General features: G+C 38.7%; 1 protein-coding gene and 1 long non-coding RNA gene across 3 annotated transcripts; one reads left to right on the top strand and one right to left on the bottom strand.

Moving 5' to 3' along the window:
• Positions 1-2,214: 2,214 nt before the first annotated feature.
• LOC111968827 (paired box protein Pax-1-like) lies at positions 2,215-7,041 on the bottom strand. 2 transcript variants are annotated; one of them, XM_023994718.3, is made up of 5 exons: positions 6,752-7,041; positions 5,644-6,270; positions 4,581-4,714; positions 4,052-4,259; positions 2,215-2,915 (listed from the first exon to the last, which is right to left on the bottom strand). In XM_023994718.3, the coding sequence occupies exons 1-5, from the start codon at positions 6,753-6,755 to the stop codon at positions 2,821-2,823; spliced, it is 1,068 nt and encodes a 355-aa protein (XP_023850486.1). In that variant the 5' UTR covers positions 6,756-7,041; the 3' UTR covers positions 2,215-2,820. The 2 variants fall into 2 exon arrangements, with proteins under 2 accessions (XP_023850486.1, XP_023850487.1); XM_023994719.3 differs by having other exon boundaries at positions 2,215-2,908.
• Positions 7,042-7,065: 24 nt separating this feature from the next.
• On the top strand, positions 7,066-9,554 carry LOC111968828 (uncharacterized). The gene is made up of 3 exons (XR_002877925.3): positions 7,066-7,242; positions 7,591-7,764; positions 8,041-9,554. It is a non-coding gene; the product is annotated as an uncharacterized lncRNA (long non-coding RNA).
• The last annotated feature ends 2,278 nt before the right edge of the window (positions 9,555-11,832 follow it).

Below are 11,832 nucleotides of genomic sequence, written 5' to 3'. Positions count from 1 at the left end.
CCTTATTGCAAACAGGATGCATGTTTTGGAATATTTGCATTATGCACAGGCTTCCTTCTTTTCCCTCTGTAATTTATGTTAATATTGTGGCTTAACTACAATGTTGTTGATCCATCCTCAGTTCTCCTATCACAACCATTAAACTCTGTAACTGTTTTAAAATCCCCATTGGCCTCATGGTGAAATCCCTGAGCGGTTTACTTCCTCTCCGGAAACAGAGTTAGGAAGAATGCCTGTTCCCCATGCTCAAAGGGATATTCAATGTCTGCTTTTTTTACCCATCTACCAATGGTGCCCTTTTTTGCGAACCATAGAAAAACCTCCCTGGTCTTTGTGGTTGACTCTGTGCTTGAAATTCACTGCTCAACTTATGGACCTTACAGATAATTGTATGTGTGGGGTACAGAAATCATGTTAAACACTATTATTGCACACAGAGTGTCCATACAACTTATTATAACTTGTTAAGCAAATTTTTACTCCTGAACTTATTTAGACTTGCCATAAAAAAGGGTTAAATACTTATTGGCTCAAGACATTTCAGCTTTTCATTTTTAATAAATGTATAAACATTCTAAAAACATTATTCCACTTTGACATTTCGGGGTATTGAGTGTAGATCAGTGAAACACAATCTAAATTGTATTAATTTTAAATGTAGGCTGTAACACAACACAATTTGGAAAAAGTCAAGGGGTGTGAATATTTTCTGAAGCACGGGAGGCTGCTTAGGAGAGAACAGCTCATAATAATGGCTGGAATGGTGCAAATTGGATGGCATCAAACAACTGGAAACCATGTATTTGTTACCATTCCACTCATTCTGCTCCAGTCATTAACACGAGCTTGTTCTCCCCARTTAAGGTGCCACCAACCTCCTGTGGTCTGAAGGCACTGTTTACGTTTTTCCAATAATATAGTCTATCCCATTTTGATTMTCGGTCAATGTACAGTATGCATTGTCTACTTAAATCACAACCCTTTAAATTCTAGATAAACTTTAGCATTTATCTCTAAATATAACTAATCATTGTTCGATTTCGAGGTGGATGAAAAATACAGGCTGTGAATTGGAATGCACAGTTTATGGAATGTAGCCTATGGCACGTACAGTGTTAGTCGGCTGGAGTGAGACACATGCACTGACTTTTGGATGGGGTCTTGGGCCTGAAATTATCAATAATTTTGTGGACGTTATCAATATGTTGATTGTTAGTTTGAGAGAATGCAAATCCTTCAGAGACAGCCGTTCTATTTGTTGCAAATCCTTCAGATACCGCCGTTCAAGTTGTGTGGACATGCTATGTAAAATAGGTCTATGTCTAATGTCCAGATGACTCAAATGAATCAGTCTGTGAAGGAACTGATGAACCAAATGTCTACATGTTCGCACATTTCAGGCTATAATGACATCGTATTTTTGATTGCTTCAAAATCCACAACATTCAAAACCAACAACACCACGCATATTCGGGGATTTTCAGCAGAGTATATCTTATGGAAATTGAATACTGAACACACCATGCAACAAACATAACAATAAACAAGTATTGCCCAAATCAAAAGCTATAGAATGTCACTGATATTCCACAATTTGCAAAGTATGTTCCAAATTGATGTAGGTAATGTAACTTACTGCATTCGGCGCCTTCAGTGATGGTATGCAGTGTATCAATTGTCACACCAAGCTGTAAGTGTGTGTGTGTGTGTGTGTGTGTGTGTGTGTGTGTGTGTGTGTGTGTGTGTGTGTGTGTGTGTGTGTGTGTGTGTGTGTGTAGTGTGTGTGTGTGTGTGTGTTATCCCAAACGCAGCCTCTATTGCAAAATAACATGCTCATGCACTTGATTGGTTATTTAATTTGCCTTATGGCAAGTATCCAGAAGAAGGAGCTAAGATATCATCACTGGAGGCGCCGAAAGCAGTAAGCTCCATTAACGCAGAAGCATGGTAGCGCCCATGAGGGCAAAGAGATTAGCACCTACACGTTGTCCCAGCATGATACGCAGTGATTTCCCTCATACATACCGATAACTTCACATATCAATTTTGGCCATCTTGCTGATATCGAAATCTAATTTCTTCCTCTAACAGCTTCCTAATGATCTGCGACACCCAGTGCATTCTATATCTGCGCTTAAATCGCTAAGCAAACACACTTGACTTAGAAAGATGGTATGCAATACTTGTTTAGCATTTTTATAATGACAGGAACAGTTGTATTTTACAATGCCTTTATTTAGAATATTTACAATGGATTTATAAAAATATATAATTAAAGCTTTTGCAATAATCTATTTTACATGTACACTGTATCACCTTGTTCACATCGTTGAGTTGGTCTGTAGAAACCAGATTTGTAACCAATTAAGAAAACAATTTACTGCGTGTACAGGATACAGTTCCATTGTCAACTATAGCAAACTTGTTTAATGAAACATCAATGACAGACATTATTGCATTTAAATCCTGCAGTCTTTTACAGAAATATACATGAAGTAGTTCAATGAAAAGACGACACAACCACTAACTCTGCTGCATGAGGACAGGAGACTCCAATACAGTTCAACATCCTCATACGTTTACATTCATATGGCCACAGACCGACTGGAGTCTATCTGTATTTGGCTACATTTGTATGCACATGTGTTAGGCTATAAGGGCCCATTCAATAGTTAACACTTTGGCAAACAAATCATAAATAGTGCTTGCACTTACTGTTTGTATTCTTGAAATGCCCTCAAATAGATAAGGGTCTGCAGCTCCTTACATAGTCCTACTGTGAGTTTTGAGTCCTCGGTTTGCGGCACGAGCTCCCTGGCATTACGAGGATGAGTTAGGGAGATTGAGTCCGTGTACACTGCTCAACGCCTCTTGCTGCAGTTGCTTGCTTAGGGGACTGGGTGGCTTTCTGTCTCCTGCAGAACACAAACAGGAGACGTTTGTATAGCACACAAGCCATTACTCTTTATTTCAGCAAAACTAAAAATGCCAATATTTATTAAAAACCTAAATTATTTTATCTTAGGCCTATACAGACCTGAATGACCTGAAAGTTAGACTACTACATGCAACATTTAAATACAAACTAGGTTACTAAAAATCACAATAGTCAATGTTACACTATAAGGTCATTCATTTGATACCATATTTGAATTATTCCACATTATTTTACGCAATGTTCTTTTTTTAAACTTCCCATGACATTTAAATTGTACACTATGAATGAATTTACTGACAACATGGATCACATGCTGCAATATAACGTCCACATTTGTCTTCTTGGGTTCACACCTTGATTCATCATCGAATTTATTCATGCATTCTTTTTGTTAAGACCATATCATCCGTAAATGTTGGCTAATAACTATTTTGTTAGAACACTAAATGTTTTTAATTGTATCATATATTTCATTTGAAATTAAAATATACAGTAGCTATCAAAAGGATAAGAACACGTTTTAATCGAAGCATAAGTAGAATACATGTATAAGGGCCGAGATCACTTAGTTCAAGCACCTATTTAGTCCTATCTCAGCCTAAAATAATTATAATTTAGCTGTCATAGAGTTATAAACACTATAGGTCCGCACCATTAGGCCTACATCAATATTTTAAGCTGCTACAATTTCGAGACCCTTTGCTAATATAGGTTTAGATTGCTTTTGCACTAATGCCCTATATATTTGAGTCCCTCATTATAACATATAAATATAATTATTGTGGGACTTGACAGTGACATAATTTAATATTTAATGTCCACAATTAGACAACTGGTGTTAGATTAATGGTTGCCTAATAATAAGTGTGTGTGTGTGTGTGTGTGTGTGTGTGTGTGAATAGGCTTTAAAAATAAAATAAAAAATTATAAAAATGCACATTGTGTTATTTTACGTCTTGTTATTGAACGTAAAATAACGATGTTTTTTGCCATAGATGAAGGAAACTTGGGGGGAAACGAGTCAGCTGGCAGTGAATTATGCTAAATTATGCTAAAATTGAGATATCGCCGTTGTGATCAGAATGGAACACTTTCAAACAGGATCTGGCCTACCTTCTCGCGATGGATGTTTGAACGGCATTGAAGAGTGGATATCTCCCGCGTGCATCGTCATGCCGCTGCTTGGGTGGGACAAACTCGAGTTCTGGGACTGCCAAGGGTGTCCAGGGGTCACATAGCTACCTGGCCCGCTATAAACGCCGTACTGGTTTGAAGGTGAGTAGGCACAAGCAGGGACATAACTGGATAATGTCGATGAAGGCTGCAAGAAAATACGCACAAACACAAAGAAAGTATGTCAGATTTACGTTTCCCAGAACGAAACATTTGCACATCTATGATATAAGTGTGTATACAGTATATATCAATTTACCCTATGTCATATTAATCTTMCTTGAATAGTGCTGGAGCAAACGTTTAACATTTTGACGAACATTTAAACAACTTGCGAATACCAAGGCTATATTAAACAGATGAATGCCTTTCAATACACACTATATTATGTTACACTTCGAGCCCAGTCTCTCTGCAGATAAAGGACACAGCTATAGTCTTATGCATTTATATGAGTTCTTGTTTTTACCTGTGCATATTTTATGTCTGCATCAATGGCTGATTTGTCAATTCCGTTGACTGCATGAGCCGAGGGAAACGTCGATCTGTTGATACTACTCCAGTCTTCCATTTTCGGTGGATATCCCTCTGCTCCAGCAATAGCTGATTAGGAAACAGCAAATTGCACTTTACATGTCAGATCATTAGGGGGAAACTGTCAAAATGCCTCTGATCTATTGATATTCATAACTAACTATCAAATGATCCAATATGAAGAAAGCAGCCGTAGCAACTGTAAAATATTAAATGAGACCTAAATTATATGTTATACTTAATATTAATATTGCACGTTATATCGGCTCTATTTCTTAAAATGCTATCAAAACAATACCTTTTGAGGAGAGGAAWAGTGTGCGTAATTGTGCGTATCCAATCAAGGCCTATTGTTTTCGTTTCTGAATCAAGAACTTTATAAGCTGTTCGTCAGGAATCTATTGGAGGAAATGTGGACAARGCTATCACACGTTTATAGCAATTAAAAATGTTCAATGCCACATCAAATGATCGATTATTATATCGCATCATTGTACAAGCAATCATAATAATTATGCTCTTTCGAATATGGCTACATGCTATAGGCCTACTTGCTACCTTAATTTGTTTCCTTGATGGCAGCGCTGCAGCCATGGCCGACAATCCATCTGGGGCCTAGAGGCAACATATCACTATCACCTTAGGTCCTACGGGGAACGAGGAGGCTTTAACCGGTAGCCTAAGCAAGGTGCTTGCCTAGGCGCCAGTGAGTGGGCCTGCAGAGTAAGTCGTTTTCCTTGTGAGGCAMAAAACCAAGGCCTACAAAGATTTATAGKGCAAATTTCCTCCCTGATGATCACACGTCAAAACATGATTTATAAATCATGCATCATGGATAAATTAGTCATAAGCTGAACAGCACGTCCAATAGCTCAAGCCAGTCACCCCAAATGCACTTTGACAATTATTGGGAAATGGGTTAGAACTGTGTGTATGTATGGTGCCATATAAATCAACACGCAATCATTTGTCTAGAAAATAGATTCAATATTACGCACCTTGATGATCCATGAAGGCCCTGATACCCAGAATGTTGGTGACAGTGTGCGCCGACGGCCAGGCCCTTGATATGTTTACATGCCCGGTCGTCACGGGTACTCCGGGACCGCTGCCCATTTTGCCATTGGGTGACATAGCATTGGGGTATGAATAAGGGTATATGTGGTTGTAAGAGAGGCCGGCCTGTGTGGGGGCTTGCTTGCTGCTCTCATACTGGTTTGGCTGGGAAAGATTTCCAATCTTGTTCCGTAAAATCCGGCTAATGGAGCTGACTGAGGGCACGTTGTATTTGTCACAAACTCCGTCTGCTAGTAGCCTGTCCCGGATCTCCCAGGCAAATATCCCCGGGTCACCTTGTTTGTAATCCCTTATGTTCTTCACTACATTCGGTGTGGTAACCCGTGGTTTGCTCCCCCCGATGGCACCGGGTAAAATTGAACCTGTTTCACTGTACCGAGCTAATATCTTGCTCACACAGCCGTGAGAGACGCGAAGTTGCCTACTAATATCACAGGGTCTGATTCCAAGCTGGGCCAACTCCACTATCCGTAGTCGTATGGCGTTGGGCAGAGGTCGTCCATTGACGAATACACCACCCAACTGATTCACCTCGCCATAGGTTTGCTCTAACGGGAATAAAGATACATGAACATATTCAGTCATGAAAGCAGACATAACTTTTTTCATGAACTCCATACTCGCACAGTAAATTTAACCATGCAAAATGGCGAGCTAATGTAAGTTTTTGTTATTACTATTCACATCAGGAGGCGACATTTAACTTACCTTTGGATCTTAGTGCCACTTTTGCCACTTTTGAAGTTTTATGTCAATTCATTTCAATATTCGTTACATACATTTTTAATAAATCAACCATTGAATATGAACTTGATTATGAATATGCTGCATTAGCATATCGCGGAAAAAAACGACATGTCTGTCGTGTAAACTATCCTTCCATTCGTTCTGTAAAGGGATATGTCCACTTTATCTACAACCCGAAATCAACTGTATAGTTATTTCTGGCGTTATGCAGGCGTGTTAAGCATGGTTATGCTTCCATAAGCTTTCTTTCACTGAAGCATGCCGATGTTAACGCAAGCTTACCCATTTGCCTGTGGTTCGAGATGCTTTGAAATAGTTGCCCCTCAATGGCTGAATGCGTTGGTTCTCCCTTCTGCACGAAGGAAGCAAAAAGTTGAAGAAAAAATGTGGACTTCTTAAAAGACTCCTTCCAAATGTTCTTCTCCCTCTTCTATCACAGTGCTTTGAGAGAAAATGCTTTGTACAATGGCACTGAAGTGATCTTCATCTGAAAAAGGCAACATTTAGTTATCCCGGAGGCTGAAGTTTGTTGGGATTAATTTGACGCGTCCCTCTACGTCAATTTTACCACGCTGGAGCTCTGGTTTTGTTTCATTGGCCGTCCTGACCGTGGATAGGCTGTTGCACACATGCACCATCCGGTTTGCGCAATTCAACCTCTCTCGGTATTTTACATAGGGATGAAGTGACTGAGGGGAAACATTTTATTGAACACGATGCATTGGTAAATAGAAAACACATTGTAAACCATTGAAGAGATTATTTCGAATGAGGTGAGTTGTGCTTTGGATGGACTTCCAATGGGCACTTCTCCACTAATGTAGATTATGTTTACAATATTTTGTGAGTGACACTTGGCAATAGAGCCTGCAATGTAGCCTATAGATTTTGATCAAAGAATTATTAGAATCTTATCCACCAATTTGTATMATTAAAACATAATATTTCAGACTTGTTTCATTCCATCCACTTTGATACATTTTCACACCATCCATTTTCATATAAATTCCACGAACATTTGCCAACTMCATTTGTATTTGAATCAATGTATTTATATTTCAATGGCTACTATTATTATGCTATTAAAATTAAGTCGGCACAATTGCTAATATATTTTCCAGTTGCGTTTTTTGGTCCATTGCGGAACCAACTGACCGCCCGTGCGTCCCGCCTGGGAGCTCGCTCATGATGTGTTTCGCGCGCCATAAGAGGCCGGAACTAGCAGACCATGGGAATCGCAGAATAGTGTCACATGAAGTTTCGATTACAACCCAGACCAAGGGACTCACTAACCGGTAAGGCCTTTTTTTTACACCTCCATCCTTAGCATCAAACATGCTATAGGGCTCATGTAATCGATACCTTTGTGGGTTGCAATGCTCCTAGACTATAGGATATTGACTGAATTCCTGAGGCTAGCATTATCACAGCATGTTCTCCGTGTTTCCTGTGGAAGTTAAGAAGGTATCGTTTATAAGCTCGCAAAATGTCACTAGTAAAAGTTAACAGTCGAACCAACGGTAACAAGGTGCAGTGTCACTATCCCCTCTCTCTTGGCCACTTCACTACAGGTCTTGAAGGGATCAGGACACATGGAAAACATCAGGTTGGGTCACCACAGCAACCTTGGATGGAGGAGAAGTATGAGGAGAGGGCGATCGTTCATTAAAGTTACAGTGAAGGTACAGTTAGTTAGTGTGGCTCACTGCTCTAAATGTTATCTGCTAAATCAAGCATAAAGCATATGCACAATTGAATCTTTCTCAATAATTGAACCATTATTTCTTGACTATCTTGGTGAAGTGATAGGCTACGTTATCTGTTTTGTTTAGGTTATTGAAATCGCTTTGATTCTGTAGAATTCTGTTGAAATCACTTTTCTAAATCCCTAGGACTGCCCAACAGAACCTCAATTTTCCCTCATCTGGATAGAATAGGAATTACACCTCCATCTAGATTAAACATATTCACCTACTGTACACGACTGTGCAGATTCCTTGGCTAAAGAGGATCACTGGAACACAAACATGTCGCGATGTATCAGCTATAAATGCATGTTTCAAATATGTTTTTCAAAWATGTTTTTTTGACAAGAAAGACCATGTGAAATCATTTAAGTTTAAATGAGATCGGTATTAGACTCGTTGCGTGTCCATTGGTAATTTGGAAGATGCACAGTAAAACTAGAGAGCTGTTTCGGCCGCTTACTACAGGGCAAATTGCTTAATACAATGTGTCGACTTCTATCAATAACCAAATTACTAAGTATATTTATTCTCTTTCAAGTTTTGTGTTGTGTCTTTATGAAAGTATGTCTGAGGAGATAATCGTTTAAACGTCTGCACTTTAACGTTGGAGAGCACAGCATTTCATGTTGTTAAGTGGCAATATTACATAATGCCAACAAGTTAATTTAACTTTTTTCCACAGCTTTTTAAAATTAATTTCCATATTAGCAAATCATTATTTATTACTATTTGCACCGTTATATATTTTATTTAGTAGGTTTACATTGATACAAGCATGGTTTGACTAATCTTCTTTTATTTCTGGAATATTCATAAACAATGCAAAATGTAGGCCTATAGTTTGATTATAAGCATTACGTGGAAATTGAATGTAATATATTTTATTTTATTATTTCTGTAGCTTATAATTATTTGAACATTTTAATCGAGCTTGAGCTTCTTAACACTTTCAATATTGCATTATGCATGTTTATAGCCTATAAAAGAGACCCTCAAAATTGACTGAAGTCTATGTATGGAGTCTATGGAGTCTTTTTTTTTTGGTGCATAAATACATGTTGGGAGACGAAGGACCTCCTGCTGGTAAAGCGGATAGGTTGTGTTCAAGTGTGGCTCTGCAAAAGTCACGTGACAAAACCAAACAAAAACTAAAAGGTTCCCCAAATGTCAGTTGTGAAACGAGGAACATTTGCATGAATTTAATTTTCTTTTTGTAACGGTTGACAGATATGCTTACTTTTTATTCAGTAGTCCTCACATACGGGAGCCTGCTCATTTAAATAAAACGAACAGACTTTAAATAGAGTAAATTTGAGATAACGAATCAGCCTAAAACGTATATTGTCTCTCGTTTGATTTCCAGGAAAAGTTTGATAGATGTGTTTCAGTCTAATGAATGCATTCTTTTAATAAAAAATAACACAATAAAAAAAAWWAAAAAACGAACCGAATAGATATGTTTTTCCATTGATAATTTGATCGAATAGTTAAAAAGTTGGTGTTATTGGTGTTGCTCAAACCAGGACACTCTCCAGTTGTGGTGGCGGCTGGAGGTAGGCCAGTGTGCGCACGGGCCTGGGTCCCTACAGGTGTCCACTTCTCGTGCCATGACACCTCTGTGGTTACACACCATTACACAGGAGGCTAGTGTGCCCTTACATCAGTTTGGCACACACTTCACCACCACATAACTGTATGTCCATTTTTTACTTCAACTGAACATGGTGTGTGAGGGGTGTAGGCAGACTGGTGGTTTCGTCACTGTACGTGTAGGGCTTATGAGTCGTGTTCATGTTAAGGCCTTATGCATTAAACGCCGTGCACACAGCAGGCTTAAACGTATGTATAGATGAAGCGGAGCTCATGTCATTTGTTTAGGTCCACGTTATCCAGAAATTACTTTTGTCACCTCAGTTGCATCTCGTGAACACGCCAGTAATTGTATTTCACACATGTTACTGTATGTCTTTATACTAGGCTATAACACTCATCTTAAAAGCCCAGTGCAGTCAAAACTGTGATTTTTCTGTGTTTTATATATATTTCGACACTATGAGGTTGGAATAAGACTGAAATTGTGAAAAGTATGATAACGCTGTTTTAGTGTAAGAGCTGTTTTAAAAAACTGCCTGCAATTTCAGCCTGTTTTGGTGTGAGGGAGTTTTAGTCTTCCATGGTAACGTCACCATGCAGCAAATTATTTAATAGACCAATAAGAAAGAGAGTTCCAAACCGCTCTGCCAATAATAGCTAAACTTCGGTTCTCCTCTTCCTATTCAAACTGCTCCCACAGTCCTAGCAACATTTTTGCTTGATAAATTACTCTTTGCTAAGAAGCTTTACATATATATATATATTTTTTTACCATTTTAATTGAAAACAATCATAGTAAGGTAGATAATTGCTACCCAGATATGATTTGATCTTGAGATAAAAACGTCTGCATTGGAACTTTAAAGTACAGCTCGATAGGCTTATTTTAAAATTTAGGCTTTAGCTCTTTGGCCTACAGTAGTCTAGGCCTATTCTCGCCGACAACCGTCTTCTGCTCAATATATAGCCTATAAGTGTAACGGCAGCCTTCTCTCTCTTCACTAGAAGAGAGAGTGTAGCAGGGATCGGACCAACACGCAGCGTAGCCAGTGCTCAACATGTTTAATTAAACGAAACAGTGAACACTTATAACGATACAAAATAACAAAAAGTGGCAAACCGATACAGTCCTAGCTGGTGCAGACAAAACACAAAGACAGGAAACAACCACCCAMAATCCCCAACACAAAACAAGCCACCTATATATGATTCTCAATCAGGGACAACGATWGACAGCTGCCTCTGATTGAGAACCATATTAGGCTGGACACAGAAACAGACGAACTAGACACACAACATAGAATTCCCACCCAGCTCACGTCCTGACCAACACTAAACAAGCAAAACACATAAGAACTCTGGTCAGAACGTTACAATAAGCCTAATGCATTTTTATTCCCCACTCCCTTGCACGGATTCCTAAAAGAAAAAATACATCGTGATGCTCTGTCAAATCCTGAATAAAAAGATAGGCCTAGCCATGATAGACTTACACTTATTCTGTAGCCTTTTATAAACCCGTTTGATTCCTATTGTATTTTTCTTTAGATTTCGATTTTGCAGCACATTATTTTATTTGGGTGGAAATGGGCAGCTAGCCCACTTCAATTTTGTTATGTTGCATTTTCGATTCTATTTAGTTTAGAAATTCATCCAAAAGCTGGCTATTTCAATGATCATCATCTAAAATAATATTTTACGAAATACAACTTTTTCTAGCGTACTGTTTACTGTCAACACATCATTGATCATCTCTTTTTTGATAAAGAGCTGCAACCATATGTTGGTGGACATCAGTTGCAGGCTATTTGTTTCCCGTCGCTTGTTTTAACTTTTATTTGAACACCGTTGAAGTTTGCACGTGGACTGACCCCAGTCGTTCAATATTTATCTTGGTTTCAAGTAACGTTAAGCTCACCTTTACCTYGTTTTGTWTAACATTCCAATTATAAACTGGGGGGGACATGTCCCCAGGGAAAGTTGCACCCCTGTGAAGAGGTATGCTTAGATAACCTATGCAGA

This window comes from Salvelinus sp. IW2-2015, linkage group LG9, assembly GCF_002910315.2.
Source record: "Salvelinus sp. IW2-2015 linkage group LG9, ASM291031v2, whole genome shotgun sequence".
NCBI lineage: Eukaryota > Metazoa > Chordata > Actinopteri > Salmoniformes > Salmonidae > Salvelinus > Salvelinus sp. IW2-2015.
The sequence above is the reverse complement of the archived record's forward strand: the minus strand, read 5'-3'. Positions and strand labels throughout refer to the sequence as shown.

Excerpts from the sequence above, each read along its gene's own strand:
- LOC111968827 (XM_023994718.3), bottom strand. Across the intron at positions 4,715-5,643 it reads GGCCTTCATGGATCATCAAG|CTATTGCTGGAGCAGAGGGA; the intron begins GTGCGTAATATT and ends TTTCCTAATCAG. Across the intron at positions 4,260-4,580 it reads CAGACATAAAATATGCACAG|CCTTCATCGACATTATCCAG; the intron begins GTAAAAACAAGA and ends ATTTTCTTGCAG.